The 26,135-nt window shown below is 46.4% G+C and overlaps 1 protein-coding gene across 2 annotated transcripts in view; it reads right to left on the minus strand.

The window, feature by feature from the left end:
• Window positions 1–9,509: 9,509 nt before the first annotated feature.
• The window catches only part of BOC (BOC cell adhesion associated, oncogene regulated), a 43,583-nt gene continuing 26,957 nt past the window's right edge, over window positions 9,510–26,135 (minus strand). Inside the window, exons 4-19 of one of the 2 annotated variants that reach the window (XM_040422860.1) lie at window positions 21,404–21,550; window positions 19,206–19,349; window positions 18,801–19,094; window positions 18,431–18,703; window positions 18,043–18,326; window positions 17,626–17,785; window positions 17,429–17,539; window positions 17,148–17,354; window positions 16,549–16,730; window positions 16,247–16,352; window positions 15,959–16,081; window positions 15,539–15,739; window positions 14,582–14,784; window positions 14,181–14,248; window positions 13,877–14,061; window positions 9,510–10,191 (exon numbers count right to left, since the gene is read on the minus strand). In XM_040422860.1, the coding sequence (XP_040278794.1) occupies window positions 10,040–10,191; window positions 13,877–14,061; window positions 14,181–14,248; window positions 14,582–14,784; window positions 15,539–15,739; window positions 15,959–16,081; window positions 16,247–16,352; window positions 16,549–16,730; window positions 17,148–17,354; window positions 17,429–17,539; window positions 17,626–17,785; window positions 18,043–18,326; window positions 18,431–18,703; window positions 18,801–19,094; window positions 19,206–19,349; window positions 21,404–21,550 (2,840 nt within the window). In that variant the 3' untranslated portion in view covers window positions 9,510–10,039. Of the gene's footprint in view, window positions 10,192–13,876; window positions 14,062–14,180; window positions 14,249–14,581; window positions 14,785–15,538; window positions 15,740–15,958; window positions 16,082–16,246; window positions 16,353–16,548; window positions 16,731–17,147; window positions 17,355–17,428; window positions 17,540–17,625; window positions 17,789–18,042; window positions 18,327–18,430; window positions 18,704–18,800; window positions 19,095–19,205; window positions 19,350–21,403; window positions 21,551–26,135 lie in introns of both variants that reach the window. The other variant, XM_040422859.1, reaches the window with a different exon arrangement.

Consider the following 26,135-nt stretch of genomic DNA (forward strand, 5'->3'; position numbering starts at 1 on the left):
CCTGTGTGATACTGTCTGCTGAGCTGTGTATCTAATCCTATCCTGTGTGATACTGTCTGCTGAGCTGTGTATCTAATCCTATCCTGTGTGATACTGTCTGTTGAGCTGTGTATCTAATCCTATCCTGTGTGATACTGTCTGCTGAGCTGTGTATCTAATCCTATCCTGTGTGATACTGTCTGCTGAGCTGTGTATCTAATCCTACCCTGTGTGATACTGTCTGCTGAGCTGTGTATCTAATCCTGTCATGTGTGATACTGTCTGCTGAGCTGTGTATCTAATCCTATCCTGTGTGATACTGTCTGCTGAGCTGTGTATCTAATCCTATCCTGTGTGATACTGTCTGTTGAGCTGTGTATCTAATCCTATCCTGTGTGATACTGTCTGCTGAGCTGTGTATCTAATCCTATCCTGTGTGATACTGTCTGCTGAGCTGTGTATCTAATCCTATCCTGTGTGATACTGTCTGCTGAGCTGTGTATCTAATCCTATCCTGTGTGATACCGTCTGCTGAGCTGTGTATCTAATCCTATCCTGTGTGATACTGTCTGCTGAGCTGTGTATCTAATCCTATCCTGTGTGATACTGCCTGCTGAGCTGTGTATCTAATCCTGTCCTGTGTGATACTGTCTGCTGAGCTGTGTATCTAATCCTGTCCTGTGTGATACTGTCTGCTGAGCTGTGTATCTAATCCTATCCTGTGTGATACTGTCTGCTGAGCTGTGTATCTAATCCTCTCCTGTGTGATACTGTCTGCTGAGCTGTGTATCTAATCCTGTCCTGTGTGATACTGTCTGCAGAGCTGTGTATCTAATCCTCTCCTGTGTGATACTGTCTGCTGAGCTGTGTATCTAATCCTATCCTGTGTAATACTGTCTGCTGAGCTGTGTATCTAATCCTATCCTGTGTGATACTGTCTGCTGAGCTGTGTATCTAATCCTATCCTGTGTGATACCGTCTGCAGAGCTGTGTATCTAATCCTATCCTGTGTGATACTGCCTGCTGAGCTGTGTATCTAATCCTATCCTGTGTGATACTGTCTGCAGAGCTGTGTATCTAATCCTATCCTGTGTGATACTGTCTGCTGAGCTGTGTATCTAATACTATCCTGTGTGATACTGTCTGCTGAGCTGTGTATCTAATCCTATCCTGTGTGATACTGTCTGCTGAGCTGTGTATCTAATCCTGTCCTGTGTGATACAGTCTGCTGAGCTGTGTATCTAATCCTATCCTGTGTGATACAGTCTGCTGAGCTGTGTATCTAATCCTTTCCTGTGTGATACTGTCTGCTGAGCTGTGTATCTAATCCTATCCTGTGTGATACTGTCTGCTGAGCTGTGTATCTAATCCTATCCTGTGTGATATAGTCTGCTGAGCTGTGTATCTAATCCTATCCTGTGTGATACTGTCTGCTGAGCTGTGTATCTAATCCTATCCTGTGTGATACTGTCTGCTGAGCTGTGTATCTAATCCTATCCTGTGTGATACTGTCTGCTGAGCTGTGTATCTAATCCCATCCTGTGTAATACTGTATGCTGAGCTGTGTATCTAATCCTATTCTGTAATACTGTCTGCTGACAGTGTATCTAATCCTATCCTGTGTGATACTGTCTGCTGAGCTGTGTATCTAATACTATCCTGTGTGATACTGTCTGCTGAGCTGTGTATCTAATCCTATCCTGTGTGATACTGTCTGCTGAGCTGTGTATCTAATCCTGTCCTGTGTGATACAGTCTGCTGAGCTGTGTATCTAATCCTGTCCTGTGTGATACTGTCTGCTGAGCTGTGTATCTAATCCTATCCTGTGTGATACTGTCTGCTGACCTGTGTATCTAATCCTATCCTGTGTGATACTGTCTGCACAGCTGTGTATCTAATCCTATCCTGTGTGATACTGTCTGCTGAGCTGTGTATCTAATCCTATCCTGTGTGATACAGTCTGCTGACCTGTGTATCTAATCCTATCCTGTGTGATACTGTCTGCACAGCTGTGTATCTAATCCTATCCTGTGTGATACTGTCTGCTGAGCTGTGTATCTAATCCTATCCTGTGTGATACTGTCTGCTGAGCTGTGTATCTAATCCTATCCTGTGTGATACTGTCTGCTGAGCTGTGTATCTAATCCTATCCTGTGTGATACTGTCTGCTGAGCTGTGTATCTAATCCTATCCTGTGTGATACTGTCTGCTGACCTGTGTATCTAATCCTATCCTGTGTGATACAGTCTGCTGACCTGTGTATCTAATCCTATCCTGTGTGATACTGTCTGCACAGCTGTGTATCTAATCCTATCCTGTGTGATACTGTCTGCTGAGCTGTGTATCTAATCCTATCCTGTGTGATACAGTCTGCTGACCTGTGTATCTAATCCTATCCTGTGTGATACTGTCTGCACAGCTGTGTATCTAATCCTATCCTGTGTGATACTGTCTGCTGAGCTGTGTATCTAATCCTATCCTGTGTGATACTGTCTGCTGAGCTGTGTATCTAATCCTATCCTGTGTGATACTGTCTGCTGAGCTGTGTATCTAATCCTATCCTGTGTGATACTGTCTGCTGAGCTGTGTATCTAATCCTATCCTGTGTGATACTGTCTGCTGATCTGTGTATCTAATCCTATCCTAAGTGATACTGTCTGCTGAGCTGTGTATCTAATCCTACCCTGTGTGATACTGTCTGCTGATCTGTGTATCTAATCCTATCCTGTGTGATACTGTCTGCTGAGCTGTGTATCTAATCCTATCCTGTGTGATACTGTCTGCTGAGCTGTGTATCTAATCCTATCCTGTGTGATACTGTCTGCTGAGCTGTGTATCTAATCCTGTCCTGTGTGATACTGACTGCTGAGCTGTGTATCTAATCCTATCCTGTGTGATACTGTCTGCTGAGCTGTGTATCTAATCCTATCCTGTGTGATACTGTCTGCTGAGCTGTGTATCTAATCCTATCCTGTGTGATACTGTCTGCTGAGCTGTGTATCTAATCGTATCATGTGTGATACTGTCTGCTGAGCTGTGTATCTAATCCTGTCCTGTGTGATACTGTCTGCTGAGCTGTGTATCTAATCCTATCCTGTGTGATACTGACTGCTGAGCCGTGTATCTAATCCTATCCTGTGTGATACTGTCTGCTGAGCTGTGTATCTAATCCTATCCTGTGTGATACAGTCTGCTGAGCTGTGTATCTAATCCTATCCTGTGTGATACTGTCTGCTGGGCTTCTGTATCTAATCCTATCCTGTGTGATACTGTCTGCTGAGCTGTGTATCTAATCATATCCTGTGTGATACTGTCTGCTGAGCTCTGTATCTAATCCTATCCTGTATGATACAGTCTGCTAAGCTGTGTATCTAATCCTGTCCTGTGTGATACTGTCTGCTGAGCTGTGTATCTAATCCTGTCCTGTGTGATACTGTCTGCTGAGCTGTGTATCTAATCCTATCCTGTGTGATACAGCCTGCTGAGCTGTGTATCTAATGCTATCCTGTGTGATACTGCCTGCTGAGCTGTGTATCTAATCCTATCCTGTGTGATACTGTCTGCTGGGCTTCTGTATCTAATCCTATCCTGTGTGATACTGACTGCTGAGCTGTGTATCTAATCATATCCTGTGTGATACTGTCTGCTGAGCTCTGTATCTAATCCTATCCTGTATGATACAGTCTGCTGAGCTGTGTATCTAATCCTGTCCTGTGTGATACTGTCTGCTGAGCTGTGTATCTAATCCTATCCTGTGTGATACTGTCTGCTGAGCTGTGTATCTAATCCTATCCTGTGTGATACTGTCTGCTGAGCTGTGTATCTAATCCTATCCTGTGTGATACTGTCTGATGAGCTGTGTATCTAATCCTATCCTGTGTGATACTGTCTGCTGAGCTGTGTATCTAATCCTATCCTGTGTGATACTGTCTGCTGAGCTGTGTATCTGATCCTATCCTGTGTGATACAGTCTGCTGAGCTGTGTATCTAATCCTATCCTGTGTGATACTGTCTGCTGAGCTGTGTATCTAATCCTATCCTGTGTGATACTGTCTGCTGAGCTGTGTATCTAATCCTATCCTGTGTGATACTGTCTGATGAGCTGTGTATCTAATCCTATCCTGTGTGATACTGTCCGCTGAGCTGTGTATCTAATACTGTCCTGTGTGATACTGTCTGCTGAGCTGTGTATCTAATCCCATCCTGTGTGATACTGTCTGCTGAGCTGTGTATCTAATCCTACCATGTGTGATACAGTCTGCTGAGCTGTGTATCTAATCCTATCCTGTGTGATACTGTCTGCTGAGCTGTGTATCTAATCCTGTCCTGTGTGATACTGTCTGCTGAGCTGTGTATCTAATCCTGTCCTGTGTGATACTGCCTGCTGAGCTGTGTATCTAATCCGATCCTGTGTGATACTGTCTGCTGAGCTGTGTATCTAATCCTGTCCTGTGTGATACTGTCTGCTGAGCTGTGTATCTAATCCTATCCTGTGTGATACTGTCTGCTGAGCTGTGTATCTAATCCTATCCTGTGTGATACTGTCTGCTGAGCTGTGTATCTAATCCTATCCTGTGTGATACTGTCTGCTGAGCTTTGTATCTAATCCTATCCTGTGTGATACTGTCTGCTGAGCTGTATCTAATCCTATCCTGTGTGATACTGTCTGCTGATCTGTGTATCTAATCCTATCCTGTGTGATACTGTCTGCTCAGCTGTGTATCTAATCCTATCCTGTGTGATACTGCCTGCTGAGCTGTGTATCTAATCCTATCCTGTGTGATACAGTCTGCTGAGCTGTATATCTAATCCTATCCTGTGTGATACTGTCTGCTGAGCTGTGTATCTAATCCTGTCCTGTGTGATACTGTCTGCTGAGCTGTGTATCTAATCCTGTTCTGTGTGATACTGTCTGCTGAGCTGTGTATCTAATCCTATCCTGTGTGATACAGTCTGCTGAGCTGTGTATCTAATCCTATCCTGTGTGATACTATCTGCTGAGCTGTGTATCTAATCCTATCCTGTGTGATACTGTCTGCTGAGCTGTGTATCTAATCCTATCCTGTGTGATACTGTCTGCTGAGCTGTGTATCTAATCCTATCCTGTGTGATACTGTCTGCTGAGCTGTGTATCTAATCCTATCCTGTGTGATACTGTCTGCTGAGCTGTGTATCTAATCCTATCCTGTGTGATACTGTCTGCTGAGCTGTGTATCTAATCCTGTCCTGTGTGATACTATCTGCTGAGCTGTGTATCTAATCCTATCCTGTGTGATACAGTCTGCTGAGCTGTGTATCTAATCCTGTGTGATACTGTCTGCTGAGCTGTGTATCTAATCCTCTCCTGTGTGATACTGTCTGCTGAGCTGTGTATCTAATCCGATCCTGTGTGATACTGTCTGCTGAGCTGTGTATCTAATCCTATCCTGTGTGATACAGTCTGCTGAGCTGTGTATCTAATCCTATCCTGTGTGATACTGCCTGCTGAGCTGTGTATCTAATCCTATCCTGTGTGATACTGTCTGCTGAGCTGTGTATCTAATCCTATCCTGTGTGATACTGTCTGCTGAGCTGTGTATCTAATCCTATCCTGTGTGATACTGCCTGCTGAGCTGTGTATCTAATCCTATCCTGTGTGATACTGTCTGCTGAGCTGTGTATCTAATCCTCTCCTGTGTTATACTGACTGCTGAGCTGTGTATCTAATCCTATCCTGTGTGATACTGCCTGCTGAGCTGTGTATCTAATCCTATCCTGTGTGATACTGTCTGCTGAGCTGTGTATCTAATCATATCCTGTGTGATATTGTCTGCTGGGCTGTGTATCTAATCCTATCCTGTGTGATACTGTCTGCTGAGCTGTGTAACTAATCCTATCCTGTGTGATACTGTCTGCTGAGCTGTGTATCTAATCCTATCCTGTGTGATACTGCCTGCTGAGCTGTGTATCTAATCCTATCCTGTGTGATACTGCCTGCTGAGCTGTGTATCTAATCCTATCCTGTGTGATACTGCCTGCTGAGCTGTGTATCTAATCCTATCCTGTGGGATACTGTCTGCTAAGCTGTGTATCTAATCCTATCCTGTGTGATACTGTCTGCTGAGCTGTGTATCTAATCCTGTGTGATACCGTCTGCTGAGCTGTGTATCTAATCCTATCCTGTGTGATACTGTCTGCTGAGCTGTGTATCTAATCCTATCCTGTGTGATACTGTCTGCTGAGCTGTGTATCTAATCCCGTCCTGTGTGATACTGTCTGCTGAGCTGTGTATCTAATCCCGTCCTGTGTGATACAGTCTGCTGAGCTGTGTATCTAATCCCGTCCTGTGTGATACTGTCTGCTGAGCTGTGTATCTAATCATATCCTGTGTGATACTGCCTGCTGAGCTGTGTATCTAATCCTATCCTGTGGGATACTGTCTGCTAAGCTGTGTATCTAATCCTATCCTGTGTGATACTGTCTGCTGAGCTGTGTATCTAATCCTATCCTGTGTGATACTGCCTGCTGAGCTGTGTATCTAATCCTATCCTGTGTGATACTGCCTGCTGAGCTGTGTATCTAATCCTATCCTGTGGGATACTGTCTGCTAAGCTGTGTATCTAATCCTATCCTGTGTGATACTGTCTGCTGAGCTGTGTATCTAATCCTGTGTGATACCGTCTGCTGAGCTGTGTATCTAATCCTATCCTGTGTGATACTGTCTGCTGAGCTGTGTATCTAATCCCGTCCTGTGTGATACTGTCTGCTGAGCTGTGTATCTAATCCCGTCCTGTGTGATACAGTCTGCTGAGCTGTGTATCTAATCCCGTCCTGTGTGATACTGTCTGCTGAGCTGTGTATCTAATCCCGTCCTGTGTGATACGGTTATAGAGACGCACACAGAACTACTCCCCTCATTATGTCACTGACTTTCCATGCTCCAGTCCCCTGGGTCAGTGAAGGGGTTAATCTCAGCAGCGCTTCATATTTTCTTTATAAAAATGGCGCCTTCTGTCTTCCCGCCGCGAGCTGCAGCCAAGATAAGTATTGCACCTCCGCGGCCGCCATGCGAGGGATTTCTGGCCGGGCAGCGAGGGCTGAAGACAAGAAGCGGCCATTCAGCGGGTGTTTGAGCTGCTGCTCCCCAGATGCCGGCGCTGGGATCGGGGCCCAGTGTAAACAGCAGTAAAATAAGATGATCTAGAGCCGGACGGCGGCGACAGCGGAAAGTGTGACGCACCAGATGTATACCGCTATAGGGCCGCCTGCTGCAGCTGCGCAAGTCCTCGCGCCAATGGCTATTTATAGCATTAACCCTGACCTGCCCGAGGGTGTGCACAGGTTGGGTCACCTGAGCCCCCCCACTACAATACACAGACGTCCGGACTCCACGTCAATCATCTGAATATATAGATGTAAAGTGATTTCCTGATACAAAGCTCCAAAGCCCCTACCAAAATACAGCGATACTGTCTACCTGCAGCCACCACTAGGGGGAGCTCCTTATTACAGGGGTGCGCTCATATTACAGGCTATAGGGCTGGATTTCTGGAGAAAGGGCGATGATCCGGGCTTTACTCCGATTCACAGATGATACTAATTGTATCAGCTCCTCCGTCCTCTCTGCTGCAGGGCCTGGCGGATACACAGGAATAGAAGAGTGCGCAGCGCTAAAATCCATCCTATGTGGATGTCCCCGTTATGGGGGCACTGTGGATGTCCCTGTTATGGGGGCGCTGTGGATGTCCCTGTTATGGGGGCACTGTGGATGTCCCTGTTATGGGGGCGCTGTGGACGTCCCTCTTATGGGGGCGCTGTGGATGTCCCTGTTATGGGGGCGCTGTGGATGTCCCTGTTATGGGGGCGCTGTGGATGTCCCTGTTATGGGGGCGCTGTGGACGTCCCTGTTATGGGGGCGCTGTGGACGTCCCTCTTATGGGGGCACTGTGGACGTCCCTCTTATGGGGGCACTGTGGACGTCCCTCTTATGGGGGCACTGTGGACGTCCCTCTTATGGGGGCACTGTGGACGTCCCTCTTATGGGGGCACTGTGGGCGTCCCTCTTATGGGGGCACTGTGGGTGTCCCTCTTATGGGGCCACTGTGGGTGTCCCTCTTATGGGGGCACTGTGGGTGTCCCTCTTATGGGGGCACTGTGGGTGTCCCTCTTATGGGGCCACTGTGGGTGTCCCTCTTATGGGGCCACTGTGGGTGTCCCTCTTATGGGGCCACTGTGGGTGTCACTCTTATGGGGGCACTGTGGGTGTCACTCTTATGGGGGCACTGTGGGTGTCACTCTTATGGGGGCACTGTGGGTGTCACTCTTATGGGGGCGCTGTGGGTGTCACTCTTATGGGGGCGCTGTGGAGGTCACTGTTATGGGGGCGCTGTGGAGGTCACTGTTATGGGGGCGCTGTGGAGGTCACTGTTATGGGGGCACTGTGGAGGTCACTGTTATGGGGGCGCTGTGGAGGTCACTGTTATGGGGGCACTGTGGATGTCACTGTTATGGGGCACTGTGGATGTCACTGTTATGGGGGCACTGTGGATGTCACTGTTATGGGGGCGCTGTGGAGGTCACTGTTATGGGGGCACTGTGGATGTCACTGTTATGGGGGCGCTGTGGAGGTCACTGTTATGGGGGCACTGTGGATGTCACTGTTATGGGGCACTGTGGATGTCACTGTTATGGGGCACTGTGGATGTCACTGTTATGGGGGCACTGTGACTGGTATTTCTATTAGATGTTAGGTTTCTCTGATCTCTGCTTGCTGTCAGTGAATGAGAACCCTTTCATTCAGGTGCAGTCATCCTGTCCATAGCTGGTCCTGCCTTTGTATTGGTCTGGACATTGCTCTGTGCTGTAGACATCCTGGACTCCAGACTGATACATTGTAACAAACCAGCAGAGAGATCTGTGCAGCAGCTGCATTTATATCACAGAGCATTGTCTGCACCGATACAATTGTATCCACTTCTCAGCTGTGGGATGAGCGAATCGACTTCGGATGAAACATCCGAAGTCCATTCGCATAAAACTTGGTATCAATACTGTACGCAGTGAGCGCTCCATACGGTATTAGAATGTATTGGCTCCGATGAGCCGAAGCTATTACTTCGTGAAGTCTCGCGAGACTTCGGGTAATAACTTCAGAACTTGATTTATACTGTGAAAAAACATTTCCCGACCTCGGGTTCGGTTCCAAGTGGAACGGTGCAATATAATTACAGCTGAGCAGCTGCCAGCCGGAACAACCCATATTAAACCAGTAGGTTGATCCTGCTGACCAAAAGGATACCTGTCATATGCAGCATTGCAACGCATGCAAATGAGGACTTGAGGGGTGGGGAGCTGAGGTGCTAAGCCCCGCCCATGGTGCACTGAAGCCCTCATTTGCATACATTTTCTCCATATCGACTGCTTTGGCCTGCTCTGACAGCATGGTCTGGAGCGCCCCCCTCCCTGCAGCGCTGATTACTGCCGTTTCTGCAGACGGGCGACCTTTAAGAAACGCTCGGACCGGGGCGACAGGTTTTATAATACGTATTTTATTTTCTTACAATGACACTGAAAGCAGCCAGATGTCAGATATTGCATGAAGGCGGGGGATACATATCACATGGGCGCCTCACACTGTGCCTCGCGCCTCGCTGGGCTTACATGCTAGCACAAGCTATACATTAGATCTGGGGGGGGGTCCTGTGGAATTGTGGGGGAGGGCGGTCGCGGGACTATGACCATACGAATCTTCTCTTATAAAGAAAATAAATCTATGTACACGGCATAAATATATAAATATCTATAGTAGAAAAATAGACTCCATTTATCTTATCGGGGGGTGAACGAGCTGGAGACAGAATAGTACTGAGCGGGGCCACGTCTGGGGCCCTAGAGCACATTTGACATGAGGGCCCAGGAGGTTTAGGCTCAGCCTCTATGGACAGGATCGCTCTGCTGCTCCCTGCTGGTTCAGGGTCTGCTCTGCGGCATCGCTGGACACGTAGTGTTGGCTTCTCAGCAGAATTCTGTCTTTCAGCTCCATCATCCCATATATATAGTCCGTTATTAAGTCCTCGCTCCATTAAGTAGCCGGTCCTTGGGATGTGTGCTGGGAGGAACTGTCCTCTGGATCGCTGGTCTGTACTGGGGTGAGATGGAACTGGGGGTCCAAGAGAGAATTCAGCTTCACCAGACTGTCCGCCATCTCCACCGGGGGCAGGAAGCACGAGCACTCTGCAGGAAGAGAGCAGAAACCGCGTCAACACACTGTAACGACAGGCAGGGGCGCTGCATCTGAAGACCTCCCTCTACTGGCCGGGGAGAGGATGACTGTAGGACAGGAGAATACAGTCTATTGCCCCCTGTTATCAGCCATTTCAGGGGAGAGGATGACTGTAGGACAGGAGAATACAATCTATTGCTCCCTGTTATCAGCCATTTCAGGGGAGAGGATGACTGTAGGACAGGAGAATACAGTCTATTGCCCCCTGTTATCAGCCATTTCAGGGGAGAGGATGACTGTAGGACAGGAGAATACAGTCTATTGCCCCCTGTTATCAGCCATTTCAGGGGAGAGGATGGCTGTAGGACAGGAGAATACAGTCTATTGCTCCCTGTTATCAGCCATTTCAGGGGAGAGGATGACTGTAGGACAGGAGAATACAATCTATTGCCCCCTGTTATCAGCCATTTCAGGGGAGAGGATGACTGTAGGACAGGAGAATACAATCTATTGCTCCCTGTTATCAGCCATTTCAGGGGAGAGGATGACTGTAGGACAGGAGAATACAGTCTATTGCCCCCTGTTATCAGCCATTTCAGGGGAGAGGATGACTGTAGGACAGGAGAATACAGTCTATTGCTCCCTGTTATCAGCCATTTCAGGGGAGAGGATGACTGTAGGACAGGAGAATACAATCTATTGCCCCCTGTTATCAGCCATTTCAGGGGAGAGGATGACTGTAGGACAGGAGAATACAGTCTATTGCCCCCTGTTATCAGCCATTTCAGGGGAGAGGATGACTGTAGGACAGGAGAATACAATCTATTGCTCCCTGTTATCAGCCATTTCAGGGGAGAGGATGACTGTAGGACAGGAGAATACAGTCTATTGCCCCCTGTTATCAGCCATTTCAGGGGAGAGGATGACTGTAGGACAGGAGAATACAGTCTATTGCCCCCTGTTATCAGCCATTTCAGGGGAGAGGATGGCTGTAGGACAGGAGAATACAGTCTATTGCTCCCTGTTATCAGCCATTTCAGGGGAGAGGATGACTGTAGGACAGGAGAATACAATCTATTGCCCCCTGTTATCAGCCATTTCAGGGGAGAGGATGACTGTAGGACAGGAGAATACAGTCTATTGCTCCCTGTTATCAGCCATTTCAGGGGAGAGGATGACTGTAGGACAGGAGAATACAATCTATTGCCCCCTGTTATCAGCCATTTCAGGGGAGAGGATGACTGTAGGACAGGAGAATACAGTCTATTCCCCCCTGTTATCAGCCATTTCAGGGGGAGGATGACTGTAGGACAGGAGAATACAGTCTATTGCCTCCTGTTATCAGCCATTTCAGAGGAGAGGATGACTGTAGGACAGGAGAATACAGTCTATTGCTCTCTGTTATCAGCCATTTCAGGGGAGAGGATGACTGTAGGACAGGAGAATACAATCTACTGCCCCCTGTTATCAGCCATTTCAGGGGGGGATGACTGTAGGACAGGAGAATACAGTCTATTGCTCCCTGTTATCCGCCATTTCAGAGGAGAGGATGACTGTAGGACAGGAGAATACAATCTATTGCTCCCTGTTATCAGCCATTTCAGGGGAGAGGATGACTGTAGGACAGGAGAATACAGTCTATTGCCCCCTGTTATCAGCCATTTCAGGGGAGAGGATGACTGTAGGACAGGAGAATACAGTCTATTGCCCCCTGTTATCAGCCATGTCAGGGGAGGATGACTGTAGGACAGGAGAATACAGTCTATTGCCCCCTGTTATCAGCCATTTCAGGGGGGAGGATGACTGTAGGACAGGAGAATACAGTCTATTGCTCCGCTGTTATCAGCCATGTCAGGGGAGAGGACGACTGTAGGACAGGAGAATACAGTCTATTGCCCCCTGTTATCAGCCATTTCAGGGGAGAGGATGACTGTAGGACAGGAGAATACAATCTATTGCCCCCTGTTATCAGCCATTTCAGGGGAGAGGATGACTGTAGGACAGGAGAATACAATCTATTGCTCCCTGTTATCAGCCATTTCAGGGGAGAGGATGACTGTAGGACAGGAGAATACAGTCTATTGCCCCCTGTTATCAGCCATTTCAGAGGAGAGGATGACTGTAGGACAGGAGAATACAGTCTATTACCCCTTGTTATCAGCCATTTCAGGGGAGAGGATGACTGTAGGACAGGAGAATACAGTCTATTGCCTCCTGTTATCAGCCATTTCAGGGGAGAGGATGACTGTAGGACAGGAGAATACAGTCTATTGCCTCCTGTTATCAGCCATTTCAGGGGAGAGGATGACTGTAGGACAGGAGAATACAGTCTATTGCTCCCTGTTATCAGCCATGTCAGGGGAGAGGATGACTGTAGGACAGGAGAATACAGTCTATTGCTCCCTGTTATCAGCCATTTCAGAGGAGAGGATGACTGTAGGACAGGAGAATACAGTCTATTGCCCCCTGTTATCAGCCATTTCAGGGGAGAGGATGACTGTAGGACAGGAGAATACAGTCTATTGCTCCCTGTTATCAGCCATTTCAGGGGAGAGGATGACTGTAGGACAGGAGAATACAGTCTATTGCCCCCTGTTATCAGCCATTTCAGGGGAGAGGATGACTGTAGGACAGGAGAATACAGTCTATTGCTCCCTGTTATCAGCCATTTCAGGGGAGAGGATGACTGTAGGACAGGAGAATACAATCTATTGCCCCCTGTTATCAGCCATTTCAGGGGAGAGGATGACTGTAGGACAGGAGAATACAATCTATTGCCCCCTGTTATCAGCCATTTCAGGGGAGAGGATGACTGTAGGACAGGAGAATACAGTCTATTGCCCCCTGTTATCAGCCATTTCAGGGGAAAGGATGACTGTAGGACAGGAGAATACAGTCTATTGCCCCTGTTATCAGCCATTTCAGAGGAGATGATGACTGTAGTACAGGAGAATACAATCTATTGCCCCCTGTTATCAGCCATTTCAGGGGAGAGGATGACTGTAGGACAGGAGAATACAGTCTATTGCTCCCTGTTATCAGCCATTTCAGGGGGAGGATGACTGTAGGACAGGAGAATACAATCTATTGCCCCCTGTTATCAGCCATTTCAGGGGAGAGGATGACTGTAGGACAGGAGAATACAGTCTATTGCCCCCTGTTATCAGCCATTTCAGGGGAGAGGATGACTGTAGGACAGGAGAATACAATCTATTGCTCCCTGTTATCAGCCATTTCAGGGGGGAGGATGACTGTAGGACAGGAGAATACAGTCTATTGCCCCCTGTTATCAGCCATTTCAGGGGAGAGGATGACTGTAGGACAGGAGAATACAGTCTATTGCCCCCTGTTATCAGTCATTTCAGGGGAGAGGATGACTGTAGGACAGGAGAATACAGTCTATTGCCCCCTGTTATCAGCCATTTCAGGGGGGAGGATGACTGTAGGACAGGAGAATACAGTCTATTGCCCCCTGTTATCAGCCATTTCAGGGGAGAGAATGACTGTAGGACAGGAGAATACAGTCTATTGCCCCCTGTTATCAGCCATTTCAGAGGAGATGATGACTGTAGTACAGGAGAATACAGTCTATTACCCCCTGTTATCAGCCATTTCAGGGGAGAGGATGACTGATCATATATAAAGCAGAGGGTCTGGGTTGAAGTATGTAGAAGATATGTGTTATGTGGATTGTACCTTGGCATATGGAGTGTTCGGTGGGCACAGCCAGGATGGGGAACGTCTGGTTGGCGTCTGGTATTCGGGGTGACCCCTGGTCCTCCAGTGGGGAGATCTCTACATAAGGATGAGTTCTCTCGGTGGTGACCTGATCACACAAGTCGCACTTTATGGTCACGTCGCTGATCTGCCGTTCATATAACCTGTAGTGAATACCGTATATAGTAAATACAACGTACGGCTATAATACCGAGACTATAACACCCCGGAGGGGGCATCACTGATTGGACAGATCAGACTGGTACAGGAGGGGTACACTTACTCTGCGGGGTGAAGGTCCATGTGCTCGGGGGGTCCGCAGTCATTCTCTAGCAGGGTATTGGCCTCATCCTGTGTATACAGAACAGAATACAATCAGTACATTCCACAAACTGCAGGGAACTACTACCCTCAGCAGGTAGCTTTTATCAGCTACAAATCAGCTCACCCCCCTCCCCCAGATCCTACAACCAGGTGATACAATGCACCTTATATTATTATATTGTTGTGTTATGCTCCAGTCACATTCAAAGCTGCTTTAAAAAACCTATGCTGGCTGTCACTGGTAATCTGTGAGACAGACACATTCCTCACAGCTTGTCTGAGCATGTTGTGAATGCAGCTCTGGATGTGACTAGAGAATTAAACACAGTGTAACCCTCGGTAATTTGTGGGTGCCGTCACCTTGTGCAGGGTCTCGGTGCAGTAATCTCTTTGCTTGCCCCCGGGGTACACCAGTTTGGCTGAAGGACAGTTTCCATTCTCCACAGACCCGTTAGAGTAAGGGATGGTGCTGATGACCGGGGCCCCGCGGAGCGGCACCATGGTGTACTGGCAGGAGGAGGGGTTAAGGAGTCCTGTACTGGGAAAAGTCACGTCTGTTTGCTCTGCAAAATAAAAATGGAGGTGATGTGCCAACACACTCTAGAACGGTTACATCTACCCATCATGCTCTAGAATGTTCATATCTATCTGCACAATATAATCTATAATTTACCTATCTACCTAATATGCTCTAGAACATTTATGTCAAGATAACATGCTCCAGATTGCTCATATCCACCTAGTATAATCTAGAACGTTCCTACCTGCCTAAAATCCCCTACAACATTTATGTCAATATAATATGTGCTAGAATGTTCATATCTACCCACCGCTGCTCTAGCCTGTTCATAGCAACATAATTTGCTCTAGAATGTTCTATTACCTTTCATTTAGGTTGACGTGGCATGCTCTAGAAAGTTTATATTGACATAACATGCTCTATTATGTTCATGTCAACACAATGTGATCTAGAACGTTCATATCTAATGACAATCTAGAACATTCATTTCTACCCATCGTGCTCTAGAATGTTCATATATACAACATCATTTAAAATGTTCCCATCAACCTAACATTCTCTAGAACATATATGTCTACATAGCATGATCTATCCTTTCATATCAACACAATATAATCTAGAAAGTTCACATCTACCCATCATGATCTAGAACATAGATATAGATATAGTAATAGATACACATACTGTAGAACATTTATATCTACACAACAAGCTCAAGAACCCCCAACACTAGGTACACCAACAGAACCAACATTCTAGAAATGCAGCATGTTTGAGGCAACCCTGTGGATACTTACTCTGCTTGGACAGCGCCCTCCACAGGCAGATGGGGGTGAAAGCGACTATGAGGAGAACAATGGACCCCAGAACCACACCCACTATCAGATATGGTAGGTCACTGGATCGCGCCACTGTCGCTGTTCCCAGAGGTCCGTTTCTGTTGGGTGGCGGCTGCGGTGATGGCGCGGCGGGTAGGGGCTGGCGACCTGACTTTCGAGCTGCAAGTAAGGAGAGACAGACAAACAATAATGATGATGACTACTACCTCCCTGGTACCTCGGCCATCTTAATAGGATGGACCCCACTATATATATATATATATATATATATATATATATATATATATATATATAGTGTAATGTCAATGAGGCATGAGGCACACGGTGCCTCAATTTTTATTTATCTTCATTTAGAACAATACGTGAGGCCATAATTACCTTTGGTTTCACAGATCATGACATTACTGAACTCGCTCTCCCCTCCCTTGTTATAACATTGCATCTTAATATCGTAAGAGGTTTCTGGCTGAAGATCGGTAAGGAAGTGCCAGTAACGGTCGCCTGGATGGAAGAAAGGACATGAATACAGATTGGACATGAGAGATGGGTAACAATGTACATTCAAAGCAGTGAAAACCACAGGAGCAAGAAACCAGCGCCCCTAGTGGAGAACGCACTCCTCACATTACTGTATTATACATAGTGAACCTGGAGACTGCGACTGACCTTCCACCATGTCTTTCTTGTAATCGCTGTCGTTGTCGCTGTCCGTGGGGCGATAGTAGATATAGAAGCCATGGATGGGAGTGTTGTTGTTACTCGCTGGGGTGTACTATGGAAGGAAGACGTAAGGAATAAGTCATCTTGTCTCCTGCCCCAATAGGGTTCCCATAAGGTATGTTGATGGGATGCTTTTTTATAACCACCAGGGGGCAGCACAGATTGTCATACATGAGGTCAGAAAACTCCAGCCCACCTGGGTCCTATAGCCCGTCAATCACCACATTGTAGGGCAGGAGGCATCTTACCATCCACTTCAGCATAATGGTGGTCTCGTTGATGGCTTCCGTGAAGGTGATATAGGGCCCTGTGACCGGACGCTCATAGTTGCGGTTGCTGTATCCTGACACCATGTACGGTCTGGAGGGGGCGCTGGGTTGACTTTCTCCTAAGATGTTCAGGGCTCTCACCCGGAATTTGTAGGCGGTTCCTGAAGAGGGAACATAAAGATAAGATGTCTAACATCTCCACCATGTAGCATGATAATCTGAGGCATGACCATGAATGGTATAACATGCAACTTGGCTCAAAACCAGCTAGAAATCGCCTGCTCATAACCCTTAATCATACCATTATCATCTCTATTATATCTGTAGCCATGGACAAGTCAATGTCATCTCCACCAGACTAGAGGAGCAGGCTACTGTCCACATGTCCATGAGGATGATCCATCTATAGGAAATGTCTAGCAGTATGTTTTTTAGTACCGAGCAGCTGATTTCAGGCAAAGTTACGATTTCAAAATAATTGTGACCACAAAATGGAGAGTCAACATCTTCAAGACTCTCCCAGTATGTCAGGGACATCATAGTATATGAAATATAAGCGCTCGTGAGTGCACCTTTACCTTTCTCGAGCTCTGAGATCTCCACAGACAGTCGAGATGGTGGAATGTCACTGGTGGCCAGTATCCAATCTCCAGGCTGCTTCATCTTCTTGTACTCTACACGGAAGGACTGGATGGGAAATCCGCCGTTTCCTCTTGGGATCCACGTCACAAACACGGACGTCTCTGAAGCCATGGAGATGGTGGGTCGGTCCGGAGCCTCTGGAGCTGTAATCAGAATGAAGATCACTACACTGGATCCTCATCAGGCCGGACTAATCGTGACTCGTCCGTTGACTTACGAGATAGACGGTTGTTGTCGGACTGGATGGTGCTTACGGTGCTCGTCCCGGGATCATCTTTCTGGATCTGAACCTCTTTACTGGCAATGATTTCTGGTTTTGGACGCCGTCCTACAAGGGGGATGAAATGGGATGATTACCCAAAGTCTAGGGTTGCAGCAAAAAGTGGACTAAACAGAGGAAATTCTGGAATTTACCGGTCCGGAAGGTCATCATGGCCGTCTGCCCCTCCCCGCCACAGTTATAGGCCGCCATCTCCACTTCGTACAAGCTGCCAGGGTCTAGTTTGGTGAGTATTTGGCGATGTTGTGTTCCCGGGACACGTGACACTGTCCAATCATCTGTGGCATTTACCACCTGCTGCAAAGGAGAGATGGGAAATGAGAAGACATGTTCCAACCCCCGACCAACGGCTATGGATGTAGGTCCATCATGAAGTCTCTGGGACGTTACAGGGATAGGATCCCACCAATCTCATATTGATGACCTATGCTAAATTTCACCCTCACTTAAAGTCAATAATTTGGTAAGTCCATTCACCCACTGTCTTCTATAGACGGGCAAGGTGTCAGACTGGGTGAATCGGGTGGCTGAATTCGCTCTTCTCTAATTACCTTGCGATGTTTGACAGTATAAAACAGAATCGCGGCTCCACCATTGTGTCGCGGTTTCCAAGTCAGTTCATAGTAATCAGTCTTTGAGGTCCGAGGAGAGCTGAGTATTATCGGAGCCTCAGGCTGTAGGACATTAGCCTTGTCAGGCAGACATGGAACGGGTAGTCCTGGGGTGGGAGGTCTCGGTTTCAACTGAGCCTTTAAGAGCAGCTGTTTGTCATCTGGGATCAGAGGTGCAGTTGGAGGAAGATCATCTCTCTCTGATGCCAAGTTTGGAAATGTTTCTGAATATAAAACATGGTGAGAAGGTTACGACACAGAAAGACCCATCACAACCTTCGACTACATACAATATTTTTAGGGGCAACTTTGGGTCTATGTTCCTTACCTGTCCTTGTGGTCATTAGGAAAGTTAACGCTTGTGCACTCCCAACCTCGTTCTCGGCTACGCACTGGTAGATGCCATCATCCTCGGGCCCCACACTGTTGACCCGAAGGATTCTCCTGGAAATCTTGTGCCTTGAGCTGGGTAGAAGGGCCACCGCATTCTTCAACCACACCACAGAGGGCTGAGGATTGCCCTTAATGTTGCAAGTGAACTTTGCACTTTGGCCCCAGGCGATGATCTGCTGGGAGCTCTCCATGTTGACTTCTGGAGGTTCTAGAGTGAGAAGAATAATGATACAGAATGAATTTATCATGGAGTCCTTTAAGAGACTAGCTCCACCGACCTTCTAGAAAACGAACAAGAAACTCACCAAAAACTTGTACATTATAGAAGATGAAGGCCGATCCACCCTCCCCAATTCCATTGGTGGCCGTACAGGTGTACATCCCAGAATCCTCCTCACTCGTGGCCTCTATCAGGAGGTTGGTAAGTAAGAAGCGTGTTTTGTTGTAGCCACTCACATCAGCCCCATCTTTCGCCCAGGAGACTCTAGGAGGTGGCATGCCACTCGCCACGCACTCTAGAATGAGGCTTTGGCCTTTGGTGACAATAATGGTTTGGGCCACTGGTGGGTAGATGATACGGGCGGCCTCTGCCGTGGACCCTAGACATAGAAAATAATGGACATCAACGATACTAGAACGTCACATACGGTCTACCGGTTCTCAAGATTTGAGTTCTGATATTTCTTGTTGGACTCATCATCTCCACTTACGTCGAACACGAAGTCGGTCACTAGACACCGATGTCTTCACCTCCTGGGTCACTGGGTTGTATGCCGCACACTTATAAGTTCCTTCATCTTCCTGCGTGGCGTTCACTATCTGTAGGTTCCCAGAGGGCATGATGAGGTAATTATCTGCGGACACAAGGGAGGAACAAGTCAACTCAACATCCAAGAGCAGGCTCATACCAAAAGGTAACCGGTGACATTAGCCCAATGTCCTTCAAAGCTGAGGTAGTGGAGACATCCAATTAAGGGCTTGGAAAATATAAGCCCCACCCACTAGGAGCCCAAGTCATTTAAAAGAGCTGCGATGAGTCCCAAGACATACTTCCTTACTCCTTCCAGGGTGTCATGGGGTATGGCTCTGGTCTACTGGTCCTCTCCTTGGCACTTGCGGCCATACACTGGTCTGCCCTGAACGCCATCATTACAAGGCGAGGTGCTATTACACTTGGGAATTGCTCTATAACCAGTTCCCTCATATGACGTGTACTGTGCCCCTTTAGCCCCTCCATCTTCTGCAACATTTTCCCCACCCCTGGTTGGCGTTGGTCTGAAGTGACAGCCGGTAAGGATCGCATTGTATGCGCCGCCTCAAGGATTATTATTAAATTTTTATTTGACACCAGCTGCTTAACAAGACCTGACACCCAGAGACCTGACACCACCAGTCCGTGCCCTCCTAATCCCAGCACAGGGTGCGGCACGTTAACCCCTTAAAGCCTGTGCCAGCCCATAATTAAACCATACACTACTGGGGGCTGTGTGCATGTGGTGGTGTAAGGGTTAAAGGGAGAGTGCAGAGGATTTGACAGGTGACACTCTCAAGTGCTGCAGGTGGAGCAGAACGCGCTGCAGCCTCGGGCGTCTCCGTCACCTGGAGACAAACTGCTCCTCAGTATTATGACTCCAAACCAGGATTGTCGGGCCCTCAGCGGGTGCAGCTCTGGACATGTTCACCGCCGATGAGGTGTGTCCTGTGCTCCTGGCCCGGGAAAGGCAGAGAGCCAAGTGCACGCGGCAGTATCACACGTGGGAGGATTGGATACAGCATGCAGCAACTCGACATGGTATCACACAGGATAGGATTAGATACACAGCTCAGCAGACGGTATCACACAGGATAGGATTAGATACACAGCTCAGCAGACAGTATCACACAGGATAGGATTAGATACACCGCTCAGCAGGCGGTATCACACAGGATAGGATTAGATACATAGCTCAGCAGACAGTATCACACAGGATAGGATTAGATACACAGCTCAGCAGACAGTATCACACAGGATAGGATTAGATACACAGCTCAGCAGACAGTATCACACAGGACAGGATTAGATACACAGCTCAGCAGACAGTATCACACAGGATAGGATTAGATACACAGCTCAGCAGGCAGTATCACACAGGATGGGATTAGATACACAGCTCAGCAGACAGTATCACACAGGATGGGATTAGATACACAGCTCAGCAGACTGTATCACACAGGATAGGATTAGATACACAGCTCAGCAGACAGTATCACACAGTATAGGATTAGATACACAGCTCAGCAGGCAGTATCACACAGGATAGGATTAGATACACAGCTCAGCAGACTGTATCACACAGTATAGGATTAGATACACAGCTCAGCAGACAGTATCACACAGGACAGGATTAGATACAGCTCAGCAGACAGTATCACACAGGATAGGATTAGATACAAAGCTCAGCAGACAGTATCACACAGGATAGGATTAGATACACAGCTCAGCAGACAGTATCACACAGGATAGGATTAGATACACAGCTCAGCAGACAGTATCACACAGGATAGGATTAGATACACAGCTCAGCAGACAGTATCACACAGGATAGGATTAGATACATAGCTCAGCAGACAGTATCACACATAATAGGATTAGATACACAGCTCAGCAGACAGTATCACACAGTATAGGATTAGATACACAGCTCAGCAGACAGTATCACACAGGATAGGATTAGATACAGGAGCTCGGCAGACAGTATCACACAGGATAGGATTAGATACACAGCTCAGCAGACAGTATCACACATGATAGGATTAGATACACAGCTCAGCAGACAGTATCACACAGGATAGGATTAGATACACAGCTCAGCAGACAGTATCACACAGTACAGGATTAGATACAGCAAACGCCGGCCTCGTTTCTCACCTCTGGACGTCTCCAGCCATTCCTGCTTGACGCTGTACCGCACTTGCGCCTTGGGGTGACTCTCCGGTAAGTTACAGGCGATGACGGCCGTGTTCCCTTCATCTACCTCGATGACGTGCTGGGTGTCAAACTTGAAATCCTGCAGATCTGTAAAAATAAAAATCACCGTTAATACAATTATTACATCTGCAGATGAGAGTCTATGAATGTGTACGGCACTGAGGCACGAGGTACAAAGCGCCCTTGTAGAACTCGATGGCTGGACATAATAAGTTATATCAGATCCACTGAGGTTCGGGGCCACGTGGAGAGCTAAACATGATGGTGTTTACATGTAATGCGACCTGCGCCTTCTCTCCTGTGTGTCAGTCTTCACTGCAGACCTGGAATTATATTCAGGCACCAGGAGACACTGACCACAGTTACATAAAAGACAACATGCTGTGGCTCTGATCTCTGGGGCCTTCTGGAAGAAGACTTGGTCAACAAATGGTTAATGTGCGCAGGGAGGGGCGAGCAGGGCTTGTGTTTCTGTAGAATGGAAAACTGGGGGTAAGCGGGCTCTGGTTTCTGGCCCGGCCTGCACACTGGTACATTTGAGAAATCCATTAGGAACTGTTTTTCTAGCAATCTCGCAGCGCACATTCCAAGCTCAGGGCCTATCAGCCAGCTCCCATCAATCACAGGCCTGTTCTCCACCGCTCCAATACACATCTCAGACACTCCGTTTTTTTTCTGTCATCATTGGCCAGGTCCCCAATTTAACAGTCTCCCCTTCCAGTCACATTCCCCCCTCTTCCTCCCTCCCTAGAACTGGCAGCTGAGTTTTTCTTTTTCTTTTTTTTCTCCTTCCTGCGCCTGGATGGAAAGTAGGCAAGAAGTAAGGCCAAGGAGCTCGAGAGAGGCCAACACTCCCGGCCAACATACGGTTCTTACATCCCTAGTGAGATCTCAATTCGAGACACACATCGCTCCGTGACCTGACATGAGCAACAAGACTTTCTGCTTTCAATTAAATGTAAAAAGAAAAAAAAAATCCCCAAAAAATCTGAAGTTCTCTTTGTAAAGGAGGAGCGGAGGGGGTTACAGAATACTCATAAGATGTGGACTGGGTCATAAAACACGGGTTATTTAGGACTACCTGGTATAGGTGGCCTTAGAAGAAGATTTGGTGGTCTAGAAAAGACACAGATAGACAGTATTCTGGAAGATCTCCAAGGCTTCTAGAGCCGCCCATCAGATATAAACATTGGGATCGTGCTCCGAGTGGAATGTCACTAAGCCGGTGTTTACTAGTCTGACAGCAGAACAGTGTCAATTATAACAAACATATTACATCCGCCACTAAACAGCACATTGCACTCGTGTTCCGAGCAAAAACAGAGCAAGATCTTCACAATCTGGGTAGTCCTTGGATGGAACAGAAGATTCGGGATCCGCTCCGGCTAGCTTGTTATTGCTTTACTCCTTCAAGAAAGTGACCACAGTGGTTATCCACATGATTCCATTTTGTGTTTGGGTCTTCAGACATCAAGTTTTCATAATCTCCATCCGCCTTGTTCTAGGTCATCATCTTGACCAGTTTTGCAAAATTGAGTCATCTGATAAATCTTTCAGAAAAAAAAAAAAAGTGCTCATCTCGAAACCCCGAGAATAGTAACCTTAACACCGGAGGATAAAGACTGAAGAACCACGTTAAAGGTCCTTCATGATCTTCCTACATATTGACAAAACAACCTAGTGGTTCCTTGACAAGATTCAAGCCAAGTGTCCACCAGAAGAACCAGACTATAAAAAGACTATTATTCTAAGAAGAGTAAAAGGGAAAGAAGACAATAAAAACATGGCAGGAGACAATATGAGAAACCATGAAGAAGTCCTAAGACCGAAAAAAAAAAGGAACTTCCTAGAGAAACTATTCATCCGGTCACTAAGGGTTGGATTGATCATTTGAAAATACTTTTTATTGCTGTAGATTGAGCAACTTTTTGGATGCGCCTTAAACATTTCCTTCTCTCGATGGTCTATACGGGGCTCGGAAGTTTTTGCAACTCAAGCCTGTTTTTTGAGGTTATTAAACAAAGTTCAGCTGTGAACTGTCTGCTATAGATTCTGTGATGTGGTGTTATTCCTGGAAGGCAGTGAAGCCGCGGATCACCCAAAACTCATCGATCTACAACAACGCCTCCAAGAAAAGGCCCAAACTCAAAAACATTCAAGAAATTGCAGCAAAAAGAGAACGAGGATTGACGGGCCGGTTATCTAGTGAAGAAAACTTAAGCAAGATTAACACGCAGCCTACCCAACAAAGCTAAAAAAGCCAAGCAATAACATGAGTGCCTATGGTGACAGTCATTTCCAGCCACAAAAAGTACAAGTAGCACAGTATAGACCCACAGGGGGTTATAAAACACAAGTCCATAATACGACTATGGCCAAGAGCCATGTCATCTCTGCAACTCACTCCCTTGGTGCCCAGTTATAATTAGCATCACATATAAAATCACAAATATATCAAAAACACAAAAATCCTAAATCATTTTTGTAAATATTCAAGACAAATATTATAAAGCAAATATTCAGCTCAGCAATCAACACAATTGACATAAATTGGGAGAGTAGCCCTTTAATCCAGGCATCTATGGAAAAATAAAAGCTCTTTTTGAGGGCAATCAGGCTTCACCGTTAATCATCAGGCAGGAATGTAAGAGCTTTCTGACTTTCCAATCAAGCAAATAAAAAATAATAGCTCCAAGTTCTTATTTTTCTCTCCTAAATTTTTTTGCTTTAATTTTCTCTTCTGAGGGAGGAAAACAAACCCAGATGAAGCTCCTGACACATGAAAAGGAAAAATGTAAAAGAAAAAAAGTTTATTCGGGGTATTTGGCTTCTTCTCTAAGCGTCTGGTATTAACGAAAACCTCAGCAATGTTCTTCAGAACATGGAGGAAAAAAGGAAGCCTCGTCTGTGATCTACTATAGTTGACAAAGTATTTTCAACTTCAATACAAGGAGTGTAGTGAGTCAAAACACCATAAAAAATTAAAGCTGGGCTACCTTAAAGGAGTAGGCCAACTGTCTACTCCTAGGACTGTATGTCCAACCGAGATTACATCATAAAATGGAGGTTCTTCGAATAAATTGACTCAAGCACTGTATATGGTAAATTTCAAAAATGTATTATCCAGCAAGCCCATGAATGGCCAATACCACGGGAAAGTCCCAACCAGAAGTTCCTGTATCAGAAAACATTCAAAAATATCTGTAATTTTTAGGAGGCATTTAGATTCCTTCAGGAGAAGAAGAACTTCCATAGTCATAGCAAAGAAAACAAAGAGAGACACAAACCTAGCTCTGAAATTATCAACTGAAAGATGCTTAAAGGAGAGTTCAACCCCGATTAATCTTCTGATGGGTCGCAGAGATGTCGGAAGAGGACATTGGTGGGAATCCTACTAAGACTGGCCATACACATTAGATAGTTGATGGCTGAACACTGATACAGCTATCTCTCATGATTCGACTATATACATGCAAGCTTGGCTCAACCAATTGTGCTTATTTAGTAAATGGGAGGACAGAAAACAAAAGGATCGGGAGGTTGAAATCCAATGTGCCCGATTCTTCAGGTGCCGGGCGAGCGTTGGGAAGCTTCATACACATCTATGACCAGCGTAAGATTTGGAGTCTTAAGAATCATGGCAGAAAATTACTACATGGTCCGAGTCTGTTGGAGGTCCCTACAAGTCCTTGGAACCATGTCACCAATGTAGCTATGAAGATTTTTGGTTGTTTTCTATTGGTGCCCATGAGGAATCACATTTGTGAGCCTCTAAGAAAATCCAACTGGTCCTAAGATCCTACGGGACCTAAAGTCTACAATGCCTTCTCCACCCATTAAGTTGGAATGTCTGGTTAAGCAGCTCTCGTACAATAGAATTTATGACTTTGCCTGTTCATGGGTATTTTTTGTTATAACTTATGGAAAGTTACAAAAATATTCTTCTGAGTAGCTCATTATTCAGACTGTAGCATTACTCAGTGGAATTTCAGCAGTCAGGAACAAGATGTAGCGTGATTACGACCTCAATAAGACCAATCAATAGAGCCACTTATTGGTGAATTACGAGGACGGGCCAGGAAATGACTTTAATGAGAGGGCGATTAACATGAACCTGTTCTGCTCATTATACCAGGAGGCTTCAATGTACAGAAGGTTTTTGCATTTTTGTTCCTAATGATAATCTCTCGTTGCCTCAAACCTTCTGATGAGGGCAATTATCCTCCCCCCTCATCTCCTTACTTTCCCAGAACAAACTCGCCTTTTGAGCATTCAGATATTTCTGGATGGAAGGAGTTTTAAGAATCAGGAAAATTTCAATTTTTTTCTTTCAAAAATTTGCATAAAAAATGGCGACCAAGTCAGTATACCACATCTGGAAAAGATTTCCAATTATGTTTAATGCTAATGGAATTTTTAACACCTGCGCCAAAAACTGAAGAAAATAAAATGAACTAATCCTTTAAGACAGGGTGGACCCAGCCATGTAACGCCAGGAGAAGTTAACGCTTGGTGTTCTAGAAGAACGTTGAGTCGTAGGGTGAAGGGGTTCGAATGTCACAAGAGATGGGGCAGTTAAAAAATAGACAAATGGAGGTTTTAAAGTCAACCTTTTTGAAAATATTTCTGACAGATTGTCAGGGTTACACTATATATAGATAAGATGGAGGAG

This window comes from Bufo bufo, chromosome 3, assembly GCF_905171765.1.
Source record: "Bufo bufo chromosome 3, aBufBuf1.1, whole genome shotgun sequence".
Lineage (NCBI taxonomy): Eukaryota > Metazoa > Chordata > Amphibia > Anura > Bufonidae > Bufo > Bufo bufo.